The 21,206-nt window shown below is 42.6% G+C and overlaps 1 protein-coding gene across 2 annotated transcripts in view; it reads left to right on the top strand.

The window, feature by feature from the left end:
* SLCO3A1 (solute carrier organic anion transporter family member 3A1) overlaps positions 1–21,206 on the top strand; it is a 745,165-nt gene that overhangs the window by 542,668 nt on the left and 181,291 nt on the right. For both annotated transcript variants that reach the window (XM_078683157.1, XM_078683156.1), the window contains exon 3: positions 13,395–13,493. In XM_078683157.1, coding sequence (XP_078539283.1) covers positions 13,395–13,493 — 99 coding nt within the window. The remainder of the gene's footprint in view (positions 1–13,394; positions 13,494–21,206) is intronic.

The raw sequence follows: 21,206 nt of genomic DNA, 5'->3' as shown, positions 1-21,206 counted from the left end.
CATGTTTATGGCACGTTGGAGAAAAAGGTGTTTGAAGAAGTTCACCCCAGTTCACAGCTATTAGAATCTTTTGCCCAGCTAATAAACAAACGTCTTATCAGCAGAAGATAAAACATACAAAATGTCGGCAGGTGACATGGGGTGTATGGTGTCAGACTCTGAAACAAGTGCAGTGTACTCGCTGGAGCAGGGCCTAATCTAGCTCCTCTCCGTTCAAGACGCTCCTGACAATCAGACTAGCCAGGCAATGCTTTGATGGTAGATAAGTTTAGATAATGCTTAATTTGAGCCTGTGGTTGTAGGTGGGGCCACCAGCAATCATTTTTGGTGACCGATAATTAGTTTTCCGAGCAGACTTTGACTCAGAGCAAGCAGAAGAAAAACACACAAGATGGAAAGAAAAGGACTAGAAAGATGGGAAAAACATGCCAAAAATAGAAATCTGAGACGAAAACGAACCAGAAAGAGTGAGACCAATGGACAGGGAGTGTCTGGTGGTGGATTAAAAAGTCATGAGAGAAAATCAAGATTACAGGGTTGGTATTTGGCACGCCAACATTCAGTAGTACCTACCCATAATGCTTCCAGTCCTTAAACAGTCTGGAATTAAACTCTGTTTGATTCACGGCATGTAAAGTGTATCCTAACTCCACCCCCCACAATGGCTGATTACCTTCTCCTCATCCATCACTAAACACTCCCCGACCCAGGGAACTAGCTTACCTTGATTTTGGAAATGAAGTGAACCTTCTAAATCATGCACTTAACTTTACTACACACACTCAAAGATGCACTTCAAACATTCGGACCAACAAACAAAGATACTTGAGTGAAACTACAAGACACTCTGAGGTAACATAAGGCAACAGGTGTCACAATTTTATAAACACATGAAATACATTGACATTTATAAGATGAAATATCCATGCCATAAATATTGATTTATATTAACAACAGTAAGATCAGTAGTATCGGATTGTCTCAGAGTAAATATTCCCAAATTCGGCTTTTCTGAACCATTATCCTGGAATAATACCGTATTAGCAAAACCACTGTTTGTCTCGTCACCTGTAGTAAAGAGGCAACATGGTATCTTGTGGCAACTACACCGTGCTGAGAGCTCCCGTTTTCGTTAAATATTTGTGCTTGTTCATATTGACCAGGTTTTAAATTCTGTATGACAAAGGACTGACCTATTTTAAATTATGTTTATTTTGAAGGCGTTGAATCGAAAACACAGTAGAGTATTTTGGCTCTACACTCTGTTATTAAAACATTCTACAAATGTAGTATGTCTCTTCTATAAAAGACAGAAATGTAGACTTGGCATACGCCGCCCAACTTGCCCTTTAATTCCTGGTATAATATTCTAGGACTCTTTTTTGCAGTTCGAGCGATAATGACAGGCAGGTTTCAACTCGTGATCTTTAAATTCACTGAGTGACATTTCCTTTTATGCGTGACAAACCCCAAAAATACAGCAAAGATAAATATTTTTAGTTCTAGGACTGGATAGACTGGAAAAGTGCTGACTGAGCTTGGAAATGTTAACAGACACGCAGTAAGCAAGCGGGTACTCTGGGTCGTATTTTCACAGCAGCTGTGCTACTGCTTGGCAGTGTGCACTTTCGCATGAAAAAAAAAGGCAAACACACTCACCTCCAGGGTTTTTACTAAACTCTTTATATACAGTTCACCATTATAAGCACTAACATCACTGCAAACCCCCCCCCGATAGCGCGTGGAGGATCACAGCCACGAAGGTCTCCATGGCTTGCGCTCACAGGTCGACTCTCCACCACGAGAACCCGACCGTCCCGCCGACTCCACTGACGCCTCGCAACCAAAGAGCTGCGAGTAAGTATTCCCTGATCTTTGACTGTAGGGGAGAAAACTAAATCGCAGAAGGAGAGTCAAGTTCCTCCTTCCCTGACACACCCCCATTACCCCTCCCAGATACTGACTCGTGGCTGGCAACTTCAGCAAGTAGGTGGTGAGAAATCCGGCAACTCTTCCAAGTACTAACTAACGCTTTAAATAAACAAGACATCGATAGCTGGTTATCCAATATGTCACTTGAGTGAACATTTTCAACAGAACTGAAACTAAATACCAGTGTGACAATGGCCAAGGCAACCATATTGTGTCAACATTTCACAAATGATTTGTTGTGCGTGTGTCTTAGGAAAATAAGTGGCTCCGCTGTGCTCTTACCACGTGTTTATAAATACTTAAAGCCGACAAACATCAGCGCTTGTCTGCACTGCCATCAGACGGACACATCATTCTAGTGTTTTCATCTGATACCTCATTTCATTGAAAGCAAACAGTCACTTGATTTTATATTCTCGACTTGAGACAGCTGATGAACTACAAGCATAAGTAGGAACGAGCAAGGATAGCGGCAAGTAGACTGTCTCATGAATGAGGCGGTGCTTTAGGTCTGGTTGGGGGGGGAAGACATGAGGGCGATGGAGCGACATAACAGCGACAGGGTAGGTGGAGATTGAGATAATGCTGAGGGCCCAGGTTAAAGTGTGAGCGAGCACCCGCATGCTGCCTGCAGTATGAGAAACTCATTTAAGAAAAGAGTTCTCACAGACTAAAGAAGCCATACCATGTAACAACCGAAGTAAAGGGACCAGTCGCCATGGGAGGTTACAAGTGAAGACAAGGTAGTACTAAGGAGGGACTAACAAGCATATTTACGAATCAGCAAATGGCAAATATGGGTGGAGAGTGGGTGGGGCTTCTATTTCCTACTCCAATACAACAAGTCATTAGAGCAGCGCATGCACGCTGGCTCTAGGTTCGACCTAAAAATGGATGTTTTGCCCATTCTCTGACATTTAGGTTTGATATGAACCTGTTTTTGTTTAATTGCAATTGACGGCATGTTAATGAATTACACCGTTTGAACCAGGAGTTATGAGGAGCAAATTCCAATACAATTTCCTGAGCATTTAAACCTAATTTGAAAAGTCATTTAAGATGGATGGTGTTTTTGAGCGCACATCCCTCTCTACTGAGACGTGAAAGATGGTGGATAGCAGTCCAGGACAGACAGAAGCACGTACAACAACGCACTTGTGCCAAACAGTTCCTTGCTTGTGCCCAAGTTACAATATACTTCCTGGGATTCGCTTAAAAAAAAAAACTAACAAGCAACCTTTTATGTTCTTCCTTTTAAATAAAAGAGAGAAGTAACCTCATGATTAGTGGGGAACAACTTGAGGTGTTAAATGCTTTCTCTGTTTCTGGTTGTATTCTTTCTCCTTGTTCTGCTTTCAAACTTTAATTTCTGAATTCATCTTGCTGGATAATTCTTAACTTAAAACTCTGAGCAAAGTGGTCCAATAACTGTAGGACACATTTTTTCTCCTTTTTAGAGTTTTATATAGAGTAAACTAGACCCGAAGATTTTGGGTATCAGAGTATTTTACATAGCACCAGTTTCGTTACACAAGGACACATTCATTTTTGTTAGGCATGGGGAGATTAAGTGATTTGCCCAGTATCACAGGATGTTGAGCGTCATTTCCGAGACTCAAACCCGGTTCCCAAGTTTAGACGTCTACCGCTCTAGCCATAAGGCTGCATCCTCTCCCCATTGCACTACAATGTACACTGGTCTACACAAAATGTTTTTGATAGGGTGGGAATAGTGTACATTTGGGCAGCCGGGCTGCCCTTCAGTTTAAATGAGACCAATAACGTTAGACCCTCCACTACACTTACTCAAGTGCTTCTAACAACACCTACAATTACATTCAAAGTGCCCTGAACCATGTTTAAGGCAAGTTGGAGAAAAAGGTGTTTGAAGAAGTTCACCCCAGTTCACAGCTATTAGAATCTTTTGCCCAGCTAATAAACAAACGTCTTATCAGCAGAAGATAAAACATACAAAATGTCGGCAGGTGACATGGGGTGTATGGTGTCAGACTCTGAAACAAGTGCAGTGTACTCGCTGGAGCAGGGCCTAATCTAGCTCCTCTCCGTTCAAGACGCTCCTGACAATCAAATTAGCCAGGCAATGCTTTGATGGTAGATACGTTTAGATAATGCTTAATTTGAGCCTGTGGTTGTAGGTGGGGCCACCAGCAATCATTTTTGGTGACCGATAATTAGTTTTCCGAGCAGACTTTGACTCAGAGCAAGCAGAAGAAAAACACACAAGATGGAAAGAAAAGGACTAGAAAGATGGGAAAAACATGCCGAAAATAGAAATCTGAGACGAAAACGAACCAGAAAGAGTGAGACCAATGGACAGGGAGTGTCTGGTGGTGGATTAAAAAGTCATGAGAGAAAATCAAGATTACAGGGTTGGTATTTGGCACGCCAACATTCAGTAGTACCTACCCATAATGCTTCCAGTCCTTAAACAGTCTGGAATTAAACTCTGTTTGATTCACGGCATGTAAAGTGTATCCTAACTCCACCCCCCACAATGGCTGATTACCTTCTCCTCATCCATCACTAAACACTCCCCGACCCAGGGAACTAGCTTACCTTGATTTTGGAAATGAAGTGAACCTTCTAAATCATGCACTTAACTTTACTACACCCACTCAAAGATGCACTTCAAACATTCGGACCAACAAACAAAGATACTTGAGTGAAACTACAAGACACTCTGAGGTAACATAAGGCAACAGGTGTCACAATTTTATAAACACATGAAATACATTGACATTTATAAGATGAAATATCCATGCCATAAATATTGATTTATCAGTCAGTCAGTCAGTCATAAGCTTTTATTCGATACTCAGAGATATCTTATAAGCACATACATAATACAATCAATACAGTATACAAAAAAGTTTATGCCATAAGAAGTCAGTAGAAAATATTAGAATGTTTAAGAGTAATAAAAGGATATAAAATCCGTTAATAAATTAGCTAAAACAAGAATTAAACAGCTACTGACAGTCTCTTACATCGAATATGCCAAAACTGCTTTAAAAATTTAGCTATTCCACAGACTATTGGGGGGGAAGTGTCCGTGCTTAGGATACGCAAGGCTACTAAATAACTGCGTGTGCCCATGTTACGGCAGAGTGGTTTCAGCCAAGAGCTCCTAGGCCTTGCGTAATCCGGGCACTCAAATAAAACGTGCACAATAGACTCAATCTTAGTCGGGCAACATGCACAGTTGGGAGAAGTGCGATCCGCTGTTGACCATTTCGACACCAGGGCACCCAACGGGAGGGAACCAACTCTAAATTTAAAATAAAGGGCACGATCAAAGGGGAGAGTAATCAAGTCCAAATAAGGTTCAAAGGCCACAATATCTTTAATTTGTAAAAAGGTGGCAGTGGACCTGCAGTGATTTGGGCTGGAGATTAGGCGCTCAGCAATCCATTTCCAAAAAAGCGCCTTGACAACTTCTTTTGGAGGGGCTGAGCGGGATGGCCAACAATCCCCTAGTCCTATATTCTCCAACAACTTTTTGGTGTCCCTTAACCATTTTATTTTGGCCCAACCCCCCTGGCTCATTATGTCTCTCAGTGCATCAGCATAGGATTTTAATTCTTCGCACCTCCAAATCCGTGTCCACAACAGGAGCGGGCGAAGCTGGGCCTGGTCTTTAATGTTTTTACATCCCGTGTCCATCCTCACAGGTACTGATGGTGTGCTCAGGGGGAGAGCAATGAAGGATTTTAATAGCTTGCTCTCAGCAGTAACTAGGGCATCCAGGCGGCAATGACCCCACAGTTCTGCCCCATACAAGGCTGATGTCGCTACTTTAGCCTTGTAGATGTCAAGTACTGGGGTAAGTGATCTCCTAGTTGAGGCCCTGTATTCCCTCATGAGAGCTCCTCCTACTCTCCTGTGGTTAAGGACCATTTTTTCAATGTGGTTTGCCCATGTCATCCTGTCCGTAATCCGAATGCCAAGGTAGTCAAATTCGGCTACTTTCTCCAGGGGAATAGAGTTAAGTGTAGGTGGGCGGCCCAATTTTTTAGGTGGGTTAACAACTAGGTATTTGGTTTTGTCCACATTTATTGTAAGCCCTTTTGCAACACAGAACTCCTGGAATCGTGTTAGAAGTTTCTGTAGTCCTTGTGGGGTCTTAGAAATCAGGAGCGTGTCGTTCGCAAAAAGCAGGGTTGGGATGCGGACACCTCCAAGACAGGGGGCGTCAGCTGGTTCTTGTTGAAGGTGTTTTACCACCCCATTCAGATATAACGAGAATAGGGTGGGCGCCAGGACGCAGCCCTGTCTTACGCCCCTAGACACTGGTATTTTTTCCGTGAGTTCTCCGTTATTACCCCAACGGACCTGTGCAAAAGTGTGGGCATGAAGGCTTATAAGAAGGGACAAGATGTAAGGTGGTAGCCCCATCTCAAAAAGGACCCTCCAGAGCTCTTCCCGGGGAACTAGATCAAAGGCAGTCTTCAAGTCTATAAAGGCTAAGTAAAGACTGCCCTTGCCCAGTTCCACCACCTTCCATCCCAAGAGGGACAACCTAAACACCTGCTCTATAGTCCCCATACCAGCCCTGAAACCTGCCTGAAAGTCTGATAGGATTTTGTTCTCCTCCACCCAATGGAGGATCCTACCTAAGATAGCTTTGCCAGCTATCTTTTGGGTGGAGTCTATCAGACTTATTGGGCGATAGTTTCCCGGGGTTTCCCTGCACCCTTTTTTATAGATGGGGACTACCACCGCCCCTTTCCAGGATTCTGGTACTACTCCTCCCCTCATAATGTCATTTAGGAGAGCAGCTATGATCCTTCCCCATTCCCTTGGGTAAGCCCTCATCAGATCACCCGGAAGGCCATCCGGGCCCGGTGCCTTGCGTGGTGCCACCCAGCCTATAACCCCCTCAATCTCTAAGGGAGTGAAAAGGTCATAGGCATGAGGCTCGATAACTAGCGTGAAATCCATCCCCACAGACAGTTCCCCGTCTGGTGGGAGGTATAGAGACCCAAAGTGTTTTGCCCAACTTTGAGGCGGAATGCTGCAGGGTCTCATGGCTACATCGGATTTGGTCCGTTTCCTTATGAGATTCCAAAACACCCCGGAATCCCTGATTTTGCTAGCCTGGAGTAGGTCCTCCCAGTATTTTTCTTCCCACTCCCTTCTAGCCGAATTAAGGATCTTTTTATAAGCCTTCCTAGCCTCATGGATTGATTTATATTAACAATTGAAATTCAAATATGTAGTTTCCCAATATATGCTTCACTGCAGACTGTATGAAGGTTTCGTGAAGACTTTCATATGTTTACTTATCGTGAGTGTATCTCCATATTAATGACGTAGTTTTACTCCGGATACTGGACACCATGGTGCATATGTACAAGCCACTATCACCACCACAACGTAACCTTTATCGAAGTTGTGATGGGGATAGGGGCTTAGCCTTATTTACAAGGCAGCGTTAAGCCACACACATGGAAAAAGCAAAATGCCATGGATTGTTGATGTACATGTGGCTTTCATCTGTGCTGCATTAAGCAACACACATGACAGTGACAGAATGGCATTTCAGGATTGTTTATGTGCAGGAAGGGACACCTCCCTACACATAAACAATCCTCTCCTGCGATGCAGACACCCTTGCACTATTGTGCAAGGGTGCCTGCGTTGGCACTACACCACTAAGTGTAGCGCCATCAAAGGGGGAACTGCAAGGCTGCACCATGTCGTTGTAAATATGGTGCAGCCTTGCGTTTCCGAAGTGGCGGAGTTAGACGTTAAGCCATGAAGGCTAACGCCTCACTCCGCCACTTCATTGTACATATCCCCCATGTGTCAATAATCACGACCAATTATTGCAATGGTGTTAAAGCCAATAGTCTACCTGGCGGGCAGTGTTATTAGTGACTTGTTGCCATGTTAACGTCTTTTTGTGGAACTTAACACAAAACGAATTTGACCTTGAATGGCAGAAAGAACGTGGGTGGCGCTTGGTTAGAGAAAGTTGTGAGGTAAAAATCTGTGAGTTAAATCATGTGCATTCCACCCATATGCGGTTTGTCAATACGGGCCAACGTATCGATGGGGTAGTGATAGTTATTACAAAGAATAAATTGCCTAGACCTACTTCATATATTTATATACATATACACGCATGGCTGTCTATTCAGCTGTTTTGTATAGCTCTCCTGTTGTAGGGAGAGAATGTATGTGCTTTACACAGACTCACAACAAGCCCCGTAAATAACATTATTGCATTGTGTTAACGTTGAAATTGCCAAATAGTTCTTGATTAGTTCAGAATAAAAGGTGTAACAGTAATTATTCTGTCCTATTGTTCAACGCACTTCTGCACAAAGGTGCTGTACACACTAGGTGGCAGCATTGCCTTACTTTGCGATTTGCCGCTGCTAATCTGTTGCTATTGCTTCACCGTGTCTGTACTCAACTGTAAGCGATGAATAAGCGACAGATACTTACTAAAGTCAGAATGCGGAATATTCTTAAAAGTAGAGAGCTTGTAGTGATGTAGGTGAAGGACATACCGTATTTGTACATTAGACGGGTGTTTATGACAATGAATGATTAAGAGCCTGCTCGCCCTAGTGTTTGAAGGTTATATTTTAGAAATAAATATACAGAAGCTGGGTCTGCCAACAGTAACGTTATGTTTCATTTATAGTATTATTGCTACGGACGTGTTATTTATTATTATTATTATTATTTATATTAATAATGAAAACAATAACACGTTTATCCCGTTAGTACCTGTGCTTTACTCCTAGCTTACATGTGACTTATTCCTGGTTTTGCAGGCCTTTGACAGCTAAGGCATTGTTGGAAACAACACTACAGTAAAATAGAACAATACACAACTTGTCTTTACACATTGCAGCCAGACAAAATTAGGACTTACTTAGAGCTTCTTCCAGGAAAAGGATGGTTAAAGTTTACTTGTGGACTTGAGCACCTTTTGTGCCATCTCCTAAGCTAACATTGAAAACATGGTTCCAGGGCTACATATATAGCCTAATGGTTCCAGCTTTTAAACCTGCAAGCAAACCTATCAAAATAACCATTTTTGTCAGGAAGAGACCCTACTTTTAATATTATGTAAGTCATCTCTAAGTAGGTGTTGTAGTCCACTAGGTATGGTGCCTGGTATTTAAAAGTAGAAGACTTTAAGGTTGACATGTTGCTACATTGACAAGCCCCCCAAAACTAGTTTCACTGTATAGGGCTGTAGGTGTTTTCGAGAAGAAAAACTAAAGTATGTTTAAAATGTTATTTTGGTAATTTTGGTTTGGAATGAAAAATTAGGATTTTTAGTAAATATACAGGAAATGTAACTTTTAGAAAGTTAGACTGTGTCTTCCTTATGCTCCAGCAGGCTAAATAGCATTAGTCTGCCTGCAGCCGCCAGCCACCCTGTCAGTGCTTTCACCTTGGGAGGTATGAAAACTGCTCCAAGGCCACAAACATTGTCTTGGCCATTTTGGGAAGAAGACCTGAGTGTGAGGTATATGACTCATCCTCTCTCAGGAAAGGAAGTATAGAAGGATTCAGCAAGTTCATTAAATTGAAAGGGACCATGGTGGAGCCTGCAATTCATTGTTACCTGTAAATTGGGACTTGGTGAAGAGGGGACCTTTGATCCTAAGTTCAACTGTAGCCAGGCTGACTCTATTCCAGTGAGAGGAGGAGCTATTACCAGAACCAATTTGGTGTGGTTGGTTGCTTAATTCCCTAGACACCGCATTATTTATTTATTTATTTACAGATTTATAACGCGCTAGAATCAACTCTATACAGAGTATCTCTGTGCACAGAAAGAAAACAGAATGATAGACAGAGACAGGCCAGCAGTATCGAATCAGCATGTAGTTCAGTGAAGTCATAGGGTACATAGACTAAGTCTGAAATAGGAATGTTTTGAGTTTTTTTCTAAAATTTAAATCTTTCGGACATTGCCTAAGCTCGAGAGGAAGTTTATTCCACCAAGTGGGTCCGACAACCGACAAAGCATTGCCACCTTGTCTGACCCTCTTTGCTGTTGGCACTCTCAATAAAAGTTGGCTGCTTGACCTCAGAGACCGAGTAGGATTAGATGGGTCACCCACCTCATCTAGGGGCAGGAGGGTTCTGTCATGTTGGATTCTACTAAGAACACTGTTTTGTAGACTGGTTAGGAAACAGCATAGGCTAGTACATTTTACAAAAGTGGCACCTTCCCCAGCTACTTAGAACACACCTTGACCTGTGGATGTAAAGAAGAGGACTGGGCCTTCTACCTCTGACCTGCGTGGAAATATGAATGGTATGACTTGTTCCCACTTGTACCCAGCACTAAGACGTGGACTCCAAGGATCAGATGGCTGAACTCCTGTGTGGCTACATGGACACAAGAAGCTGCAATAGACCATTTTCCTGGAGTGATCAGCTGACCAGCTGCAACTGGATTGGACTGGACCCTGCTTGTGGCTCCTGCTGGAGTGAGCCCTGGCCCTTAATTTCTGTCCTTAATTTGTTGGGAGCCTTAGAAGTGACTAACAGGAGTTGTTCCAAAAAGTTAGAAAAAGTGAGACTTACAAAGTGTTTCGAGCTCTATGAACACCAGAGTTGCAGTGAGTCCTCACAGCAATGGACTCCTCTCCCAAGAGGACTTAATCATATAAAGTTTCCAGGTCTGTCATGCAGGAGTTCCTGAGTTTCAAAAAAAGAGATTAAGGTCCTGATCTACAATTTTGTAGCTAGGTCACTCTGCCACACATATGGTAGTGTACCCTGTCTGCCAGGCTGCCAGGCTGTCCAATCTACTTAGAGTCAGACAGAGCCTCATGTTTCTGCAAGCACAGCCTCCATTGTCTGTGATGGGGGGAACCTTACATTGATGGGCGCACAGACTGTCGGAATAAGAGTATGAGACCATCTGCCCTCTATAGAGTTGATGGTCTGAGGCACTTTTGTTTCTCTTCAGAATTGTCTGAAAAGCTTGGTGGAAAAAATAATAATTAACCTAATTTTCTTTACAGTATCAAACTCCTGCTTTCGGAGATTGTATGTGTAAAACAGCAACTTTGTGGAGAGGCTGCATGAAACATGGCAGCCTATCAGCAAACCTTGAATGCATTTAGATGAGCCACCGTGATGGCAGATCCTCTAAAGGCAAAGAGTTCTCTGCTTCCGTGGTGAATGGCGAGTTGTTCGCCCAACTCTAACTTGGCCCCTAAGTCTGAAGCTAGAAATCTTTATACAGTAAAGGTGTGAAAAGCATCTGAACGTCGAAATGAGTTCTCTGAGTGGAAAATTAGACTCTTCCCGCTCAGAGTCTTTTCCCCACTAAAACCAACAGCTTCGATGGGAACTTAGTCAACGAGTACTAAACTTCAAGTGCATCTTTTCAGATACGGGCTTCAACCAACTTCCAAAAAGTAGCCTATGTCAGAAGGTAAAATATTCAAATGTGATGATCCACTTTGGTGCATCCTACCTCCACTTCATTATTTTCAGCCTGAACTCATGTGTAGGTCCTGGCCAACCACGAACAGAGATTTTTGATTGTCACTTTACTTTTTTGGGACTTTTTCTGTCCTCAAACTTCAAAAATTCATTTTTTATTGGATATAAATCATTTTTGTTTAATTTTTCTTCTTTTTTGTTTTTTGATTGTCAGATATTGCGGGGATGTATTTTTCTCAATTTAAGCCTGTCTGCCCAGTTCCATAGCTAAAATGGGTAAGCCCATGTTTATTTTATTGAACTTGTATGTTGGAACTGCCAAACGTTTGGGCAGTTTACATGAGAATAATCCACATCCTCCACAACTAATAACCCATTGTCTTTCATTTTTCCTATAACAGAACTTTTGACTTATGTTAGTTAAAAACATTCACTTCTGATGTATCTTCTAGAATATCACTGACCCCACTCATTTGTTACAGGTTTTTTGATTTCAGCTCTACCAATAAGGAAATTGGGAATTCTGCCATAAGCAAAGACTGGAGGTTTTAGATAATCCTTTTGTAGTTTTTCAGATGTGAAAGATATGGGAAATGTTTTTTCAACTATGTTTTTATGCTTACGATCTGATGTGTGACAATCTCCCACAATTGTAATTCTGTAACTTGTGTTTCTGCTGTTGGTCTACTAAATACATACTTCTTTGGATAACCACAAAGATTGGCCAATGTGTTGCTATATGAGGTGCAAAGGAATACTATACATTTGGAATAGTATAGCAAGAACCTGTAGATTTTCTTTTCAAGTCTTCGTATTGCTGATGGTAGGTCTTATTATAAGAGCTTATTATAGATGTTACTGAGTTTAGTGTAGCATGGATGACACAAAGTCTTGTTTAAATACTGATTAGCATATTTTAGTTTCTTCTCCAGGGGCCGGATGTACGACCATTCCATTTTGCAAGTCGCAAATTGTGACGATTGCGACTCGCAATTTGCGACTCACAATTTTTACATACATTCACAAAGGGGAGGGGGTACTCTGGGAACACCTTCCAGTTTGCGAGTGGCTTACCACCTACTTGAAGCTGGTGGTAAACTGCAAGTGTTTTGTACCGCAATTTTGTTCGCAAAACAATCGTACATACAAGTGCAACTTGCTATTAGAAAAGAATGCCCTTGGCACACTCCTTCTTAATAGCAACTCCCAAACCCTGTTTTGCGAGTAAGTAATTGGTTACGATTCGCAAAATAGGGTTTCTACCACCACACTTTTAGCAGTCGCAAATGGGCCGATTGACTGTGTGTGAGTGCTAAAAAGGGTTGTGCATCTGGCCACAGATCTCTTACTATTTTCTTTTGTGAATGTAGAGCAGCAGTATATCTTGCAATGGGAGATGAGACTTGTGTTTATTGCTACTATTGGTGATTTGTACGGTACTCTGGATACGTTTAATAAAAGTGGTAAATATATCCAGTTTCTTACTTACTGCATTCCAAGCTAGAGTTGTGGCATCAATGTATCCTAGCCTCACCAAGGACTTTAAGCTAGTGGTGACAAGGAAAATGTACCCTTTTTATGAAAAGAGAACGTTCTGTCTGTAGAATTAGCAAGCTGATTTCATTAAGGTGCATCTAACAATTTGTCCCAATTGAAATTATAATGTTTCCATTTTATTTATAATAGATTGTTGATTGAACAATGGACAATGACAAACCTGTGCAGAGTGGTTTAGGATATATTATGATGATGAAACTGTTATTTCATGCGATATTTCAAATATTTTCCCTATTCAACAGGACCCCATCAAATATGTTGCCTATTATAAGGGTTCCTAGCAAATATTGGGTTTTCTACTATGCATTATCTCCTATAAAATCATTGAAACAGGAAATAGGCCTAGTAAGTCGAGAAAAAGATAGAAAGAAGAATACATTAGGTATTTTCCTTCTAACACATTCTGTCTGAACTCAATAAGACTAAATATTTTTGTTTTCTATCTTTTGCAGGGATATTGTTCACCATGTTGGTATTTGGACCTGCCTGCGGATTTATTCTGGGTTCCTTCTGCACCAAAATCTATGTGGATGCTGTCTTCATTGATACTAGTAAGGAGATGCATTACACAATATAATTATCACACAAAAATGTTTCCTTTTGTCAGCGTAACATGTGATGGTATGATCTCATTAAAATGTATAGTCATGGCTTAAATACATATTTGAAAGTGAATTGTTAAATAATTCAGTCTATTTTAAATTGATTTTCCAAAATTGTGTTTTTCTTTGTAAAGTCATTAAAATAGCCCTATTCAAATGCATAGGGAACTTTAGGACTATTTATAAAGAGAATGCAATTTTTCTTTTCTTTTTAATTTATTTGTATTTGAGCAAGATAAGTAACAGCTCGTTCGCTACAGAAAATATGATTGGTAATGCAATTTTCACCTACTGCAAAATATTCAAATTAAGAATGTTTTTGCAGTTTTACTTTTTCTTTTTCAGTGTGTCTCAATCAAGTTACAGATTTTAACAGTTTCAATATGCCTAGAACATGATCTGAAATTCAACCATGTGCAGATGTTTTTCTAGGCCCGGGATGTTTTGGGGAGGTGGCAATGAGGTTTCATGTTCATCTTTTGTACTAGCTAGTGATTGGAGAATACCTTTGGCACAGTACTGACAGAATCACCAACAAAAGTTTCCTATTCCAACAGTGGCTTGATCTGTGGCCATCGCAGTTAATATGCGTCAAAACTCCTGGATGCCATTCACAAGCCCTTTGGTGGATTTTTGGTCAAACCTAATGGTCTTGCCTTCTGATGCGAAAGTGAGTATCTATTTTAAGAGAATACGGACTCCTCCCTTGACCCCTTTAAAACACTGGCACCAAAGTGCACTTGCTTGGACGCGCCCTGTTGGCAAAGAAGTCAGCAGAATTGCCATTTCTCAGGTTGTTCTTCCACCAATGGCATCTTTCTCAGCCACAGCGAAGAAAATATGTGGACCTAAGTATGTCACTAGAAGCAACACCGTCAAACAAAGGATTTGCCATCTCTAAATCGCTCTGACTCCTCCACATTCCAACACCAGCTTCTGCTAGGTGAGAGGACCTCCTACTTTGTCACCATTTGGGTGATGGTGTGTATGGATCATTTGATGCTCCAGCTCCCTTGATGGACACCATTAGTGATTGCCCAAAATCAGATTCAAATATTCATGCCATACCACAAAGATGGGAACCTCTGTGGAATGGGAGTTATATTTTAACATAGGAATCATCCAAATAACCCTTTGTTAAGCTTAAGTAGGGGTCTAAGCCTAACGAATTTTTTAACAGCAAATTAATCTATTTTGGGACTAGTAAAGCAGTTCTCATGTACTGTTTGTTTTGGAGCAGAGGGGCAATAAATCAATGATTTGATGAGGAGGCAAACTGGAAAGCAATTCAATACCACTAACTAGTGTAAAATGGATGCCCTCAATAACAGCATCATGCACCCCTCTTTGAAAGATAATAGGTATGAAACAAGTGTAGCTTGAGTCAAATTAATTCTGCTAGACTAGATTACTTTCTCTGGGTCTGTCGTCTATCTCTGTACTCAGCAGCATCTAAGCGCAGAATGCCTGATCCTACCACCACAAACCATTGTGTCCGCCACTTTGACTTAAAAGACATAGGTATGGGAGTGGGAACAAATCGAGTAAATCTGATATTAAGTGTAAATCGTCCATCCCTGGTACAGATTCTGTAAGAGTCCCCAGTATGACTAAATGTTTCCATTTAGAGCTTGACCATCAATTCCAAAAGCTGTACTATTAAACCCTTCCATATATCTATCATTCGAATGGTATTCAAAACCAAATACCAAAGAGATGCAACAATTGTTGGCACAAAATATTTTTCCTTCATAAAAAACAAAAGTCATTGTTAACCCTACAGCACATGGGAGTCCTAGGTGTTGACCAGCGGCAAGCAGGAGCTTTGAGATCTCCACCCCCATCGGTGGAAATTGGTGCCAGCTTTGGATTTTGCAGGTGTTGAACCTGGTCCCCAGTGTTGTTTCTTCTCGAGAAGGAGGAACGCCCCCTGGGAAGTGGTGGAGTGGCATCACTATGGAGGTGCCTGGGGACCCCCTACACTCTTTATTCTAAGCCGCAATATTCCTTATAGACCCCTCTCAGGACAGTGCCTGACTTCAAGATGGCATCTGGTTTTTGTTCGGACTGCAGTATCTCATCTCTCCAACTCCCCCGCTTTATTTTGACATTCTCTGATTGCACCTGATCATTATCCTGACAGCGGAGTCCGAGCACTATGTCCGATGCCCGGTGGAGCTGCTCGGTTCAGCTATAGAGGAGTCTGGCCCGGGTTCATCCCCTCGTCCATCACCTACCCAGCCGGACATTGGGCACAGTTTCTCCCCGTCTCCCTGTTTTTTTCTCACATCCCTCCCCTGACGAATTTCCGTAACTTTGCTTTCATTTTTCCTATGTTTATTTTGCTCTTGGAACAAATGTAACTTGTAACCTGTAACCCTGATCCTCATGTAAATACTGCCTGTACCTGCCTAAAATGACGGCCGTAACAAACCCTCCTGTGTCTCTTCTGACCTTATCTCCCTCCTCCCCCTACCCCCTACCCCTCTCCGCTCTACTCTTCTCCACTTTCCTGCTACTGACCTTTGCCCTCACCTGTCCGGACCCTTAGTCCCCACCCTATTTATCTGTGAATTTTCCCTCGTCAATTGAAATCTATCTATTTTTTCTGATGCCCGATGGAGCTACCTGGTTTAGCTATAGAGGAGACAGGCCGGGGATTCCCTCCTTGGACGTCACCTACCCAGTCGGTCTTTAGACAGACTTCCTTTCATCTCTCCTGTCGTCTCCTCCCGCATCCTCCCTATATTTATGTCTCTCCTTCTCTCCTCTCTCTTAACGTATTGAGACTGAACTATTTTGTCTGATGCCCGATGGAGCTACCTAGTTTAGCTATAGGGGAGACAGGCTGGGGATTCCCTCCTTGGACGTCACCTACCCAGTCGGTCTTTAGACAGACTTTCTTTCATCTTTCCTGTCGTCTCCTCCCGCATCCTCCCTCTATTTATGTCTCTCCTTCTCTCCTCTCTCAATATATTGAGACTGAACTATTTTGTCTGATGCCCGATGGAGCTACCTGGTTTAGCTATAGGGGAGATGGGCTGTGGATTCCCTCCTTGGTCGTCACCTACCCAGTCGGTCTTTAGACAGACTTCCTTTCGTCTCTTCTTGTTGTCTCTTCCCTTTTCCCCCCTTTCACACCTCCCCTGCCCCCTCCACTACTTTTCTCTCTCCTTTCTCTCCTCGCCTAATTGTATTGCCTATTTTTTGATGTATTGTGTACTTGTTGATCTTATACTGTTACATTGTTGATTCTCATGTAAAGCGCTCTGATACCTTCGGGTCTAGCCAGCGCTATATAAAACTCTTTAAATAAAATAAATAAATACAATAAATTCCCTTATGTTCAGAAACATCACATGGAGTTAAACCTACTGTGTTCAAACAGGTATTTAGGGATTATGTTATGCGTGCGGGAGGGATGTTGATCCATTAAAGCAGTACTGCTAGTAAATGGTAATGTAACCTGGTGTACACAGAGGCAGACATTTTTTGGCAACTTTTCACTGTGGGGACATACTTTGCTTTAATATTTAGGGGCCAATTACGATGTTGTCAGAGTTACCACTGACTGACACCGTTGCAGATTCAGGACCGACCGACCTCCGGTGCGGTTGCATAGTCCTATTTCTCTTTGGGAGCTTGTGCTGTGGTCGTAATCTGGCCGTAGCACAAGCTCCTATGGAGAAATGGGAGTTTGTCTAAATCCCTGCACCCTGTGGCAGGCACCTCAAGGTGCCAGCCACACGGTGCAGGGATATACAGGGGGTACCACAGGTGCCCCCCAGGCCCACAACCGTAGGCCGTGGAGGCAACTCACTATCCAACAGCCTTTCTGTGTCGGAAAGGCTGGCACGGAAAGGCTGTCAGAAACCGACATCGTAATCCTGATGGCAGTAACGACATTCAATTGGGATAAGGGGCCCGTCTTTGACTGGGGAACTCGTCAGAAGCCAGCTGGAATGGCCAGCCATTTTCAAATCCTACCGTCTACATTGTAATTAGGCGGTCGGAATTGAAACTGACTATGTCGGGCAGAAAGCCTCCGACCTGCGGTCAGAGGCTCTCCGACCGACATTGTAATCGCCCCAAAGTATGCACCGCTTTTATACATTAAGCAGTGGGCTAAATTGGTACCTAAGAGGTGATTTATCAAAGGTATGAAAAGCGTTTTTATTAAATGACTGGATACATTTTAAACTGCAGCTTAGCCTGGACACACCAGTGTTTTCTGGAGTCATATATTTTAGTCACATATGTGGGTGATGTAAACAAACACTGGAGCCAACATAGTATATTTAATTTACACACAACCTTTACATTTCAGGTTTCAATTTAACATGTACCTGAAAGCAAAATATGCCGATTAAGTACTATCAATTTTACGTTATATTTTAATGGGTAAAAGCAACACACACGTTGTGACATTGAATCACAGTGCCATAGTTCACAGAGTCCTGATACCAGCAAAGTGTGGGACCTATAGAAAATGATGCCATAAATTACAGTCTTATGAATAGCAAGTGCACAAGCCACAAACTACGGTACCACAGTTTCATACAGTAGTTGTGTTAAAATTCTTCATTACAGATATAATTCTAAACAACCAATAAACCACTGCAAGGATTAACGTTTAGGCTAAAAAATAAGCAGGGCAATAGATACGTATTAATTAATACCTATTGTACTAGTTCGGCATCGGCTGTGAATGTGAACAAATGATACACATAACGAGCAGCAGGATCATGGGAGTGGTCGAGGAGAATCCAATTGACCAATTTACTTCCAATCTCTTTTTTACAGTTCAAATTCAAGTTTGGTGCTATAGGTTAACACTATGTCCAATCAAGACATTTGAAAAATATATGTCACTATTTGCATTCAGCATGTGCACATTGTCCAACTCAAAGAAGCCTCCACTTTGACATACTGCAAGGACCTTCTAAGAGCTAACTTTGAAGGCCCAACTTCTTTAACATGAATATAAACGGTAAAATCGGTTATCCGGAGAATAAGGGGATAGAAGTTAAAAGTTAATGCTCATGAAGCTTTCTCAAACCAACATGTGCAATTTATGTCTAAGTGCACTGTCTGCAGGTCCATAGTGTACTAATGTCTCTGTATGAAATTGAATCACATAGATCAAGCAAATGAATTTTGCTGTGCAATAAGTGAACGAATACTATTAGATCCAAAATGTCGCGTTTACATTTAAACCTCCACAAAGTCTATGTTGCTTGCAGAGTCCGAGGGTTGAAGTGGAGCACGAGACTTAATCATGCAAATCATATTCTTGACCCATTGAATCGGCAGCAAAGCACAAACGTCGCTGTCTTAACATGTGACTCCTCTTTTAACGAGAAGAACTAATGCAACAGCACATTCGATGGAAGCCTGTATCCACCAGTATTCAAGTTTTTAAGAAAAACCTCTGAGTCAGATAAATTCCACTGGGTAGTGTCTATAAAACTTTAAGCACCAGCTACAAGTGTCTTGAAAGCAGGCTGGGACTAAAACAGTAATGGACAACCCTGTTTACATGGAAAGTGTGGTAAATGCGTAGTCAAGTATCTGCAACACACTAGCAGGCGCAGCTGTATATAATGTAAAGTGTAATTTTGACACAAAATGATTGTGCTGCTATGTAAGCTAACTGGTGATGGTGGTAATGGCAGGGGGCCGGGGCGGTTTTCATTCTCTCACACATGTATCAGGTTCTTGAACAGATAACCAGGCCCTTAAACCCTTCCCTGTGGGGGTAATTCCCCAACAATGTGGGCGGGTGAGTGTGGCACCGCAGTGCTCGTGACAAGACCAGCTCGTCATGAGTCACAGTGGAGCTATGCTCATGACGAGCTGGTCTCGTCACGACCTCGCCTACTGATTAATTCACCCACACAGCCTGCGAATCAGTCGCGCGTGGGCGGTGCGGAGCCGTTATGACGGGACCAGCTTGTCATGAGCACAGCTCCGCTGTGACTCATGACGAGCTGGTCTCGTCATGAGCACCGAAGAGGTTAGCTAAATATTAGGATTAGATCTCAGCTGCAGAAAGGTACTTTTATCAGATTATCAAACAGCTTGCATTTCATGGCAGCTAAGCCAAGCATAAGGTGCTGAGGATAACATTAAAGTACTCAATCACTCAAATTTACATTTAGGTTCACTTTAGATGCAGCTGGCTGAAAGGTGCTCGGCGTTCGCAAAATGACAATTCACGGGTAAGTAGGGTGTAGGGAGCCCATCAACACATTGTAAGTACAGTAGGACACTGGTTACTCCAACTATTACTCGTACTACAGTTAACATATAGATGCAGCTTAATGTGCAGTGTGTTTTATGCAGTTCTGGCGAAGATTCCGTGGCAGAGTTTAGCTCTCATTAAAAGTACAATGTGGTGCAAGAGGAGAGATGAGCACTGATCATTCAAATATATTTTTTTATTTTACAGACTTTTATGGAGCTCGAACGTGACCCGAATCGGGTATCAGAGCGCTTTACATAGCACCAGTTGCATTACATGAGGACACATTCATTTTTGTTAAGGGGAGGTTAAGTGATTTGCCCACAATCACAGGATGTTTAGCGTCATTGCCGAGACTCGAACTCAGTTCCCCTGACTGGAGGTCAACCACCCTAGCCGTTAGGCCAACTCCTCTCCCCTATATGCAATGCATAGCTCGGTACAAAGTAGGTGAAAGGGGAACCAAAGCCTCAAAATTAAGTTTAGTACAATGAAAGGACGTACTGATCACTCGTGGTTACTGCTAAGAAGTTTAAAAAAGACATCTGTCACTCAAACATAACACATCACTGATAGGCACATCTCAGAAGTCACTCACTTTTAGGTACAGATAGGGCCACTGGACACACACATCCGTCAAGGACCAAATTATGTGGCACAGTTTACTAAATGTGTTAGCGAGAAAAGGCAAATTATGCAGCATTAATTTTTTATTTTGTCTTTCTAAGACAAACATATTAAAGGTTACTAATAGATGTTCCCCAGATCCTATTGAAAATGCTATTCATCTACAATTAATGATTAAGCTCACTTCCAGCAAAGCGCTCTCTGGCCCCATGGACCATCTTGACTTCAGCGGACTCCTTCCCCCACTCCAGCACGTGCCAGGAGGCACTTGCAGAGTCAGCACAGGAGGGGGTGTGGCAAGCTGCTGACGTTCTGATAAGTGCCTCTGCAAATACACAGAGCATGACAACTCACTTGCCAGCAAAGGGCTCTCCGACCCCCACAGACCAGCATGGCTTCAGGGGACTGCGTCTCCCACTGCAGCTCCAGCACACAGCAGGAGGTGCACTTGCAGACCCAGCACAGGAGGGGGTGTGTCCAGCTGCTGATGCACTGATAAGTGCCTCTACACGCCCTCATCGCTGGACAACTCAGTTGCCAACAAAGAGCTCTCTGAGCCCCACAGGTCATCTTGACTTCAAGGGTCTCCTTAACTTAATTTGAGGGGGTCCCCCTGCAAGATACATAAAGGGCCCCCCTCCAGACTTAATCAGGTGCTCCCAGGTCTGGGTACGGTGCTGAGAGGGCACTTGGGGGCCACTACACCACAGGGAATGCAGGGACTATGTAACACTACTGACTCCTTCCCCCTCTCCAGCATGCACTTGGGGGAGCCCTTGTAGAGCCAGCAC

This window comes from Lissotriton helveticus, chromosome 3_1 (assembly GCF_964261635.1).
Source record: "Lissotriton helveticus chromosome 3_1, aLisHel1.1, whole genome shotgun sequence".
NCBI classification, from domain to species: domain Eukaryota; kingdom Metazoa; phylum Chordata; class Amphibia; order Caudata; family Salamandridae; genus Lissotriton; species Lissotriton helveticus.
Note: the sequence above shows the minus strand (reverse complement) of the source record. Positions and strands in the feature narration are given on the sequence as shown.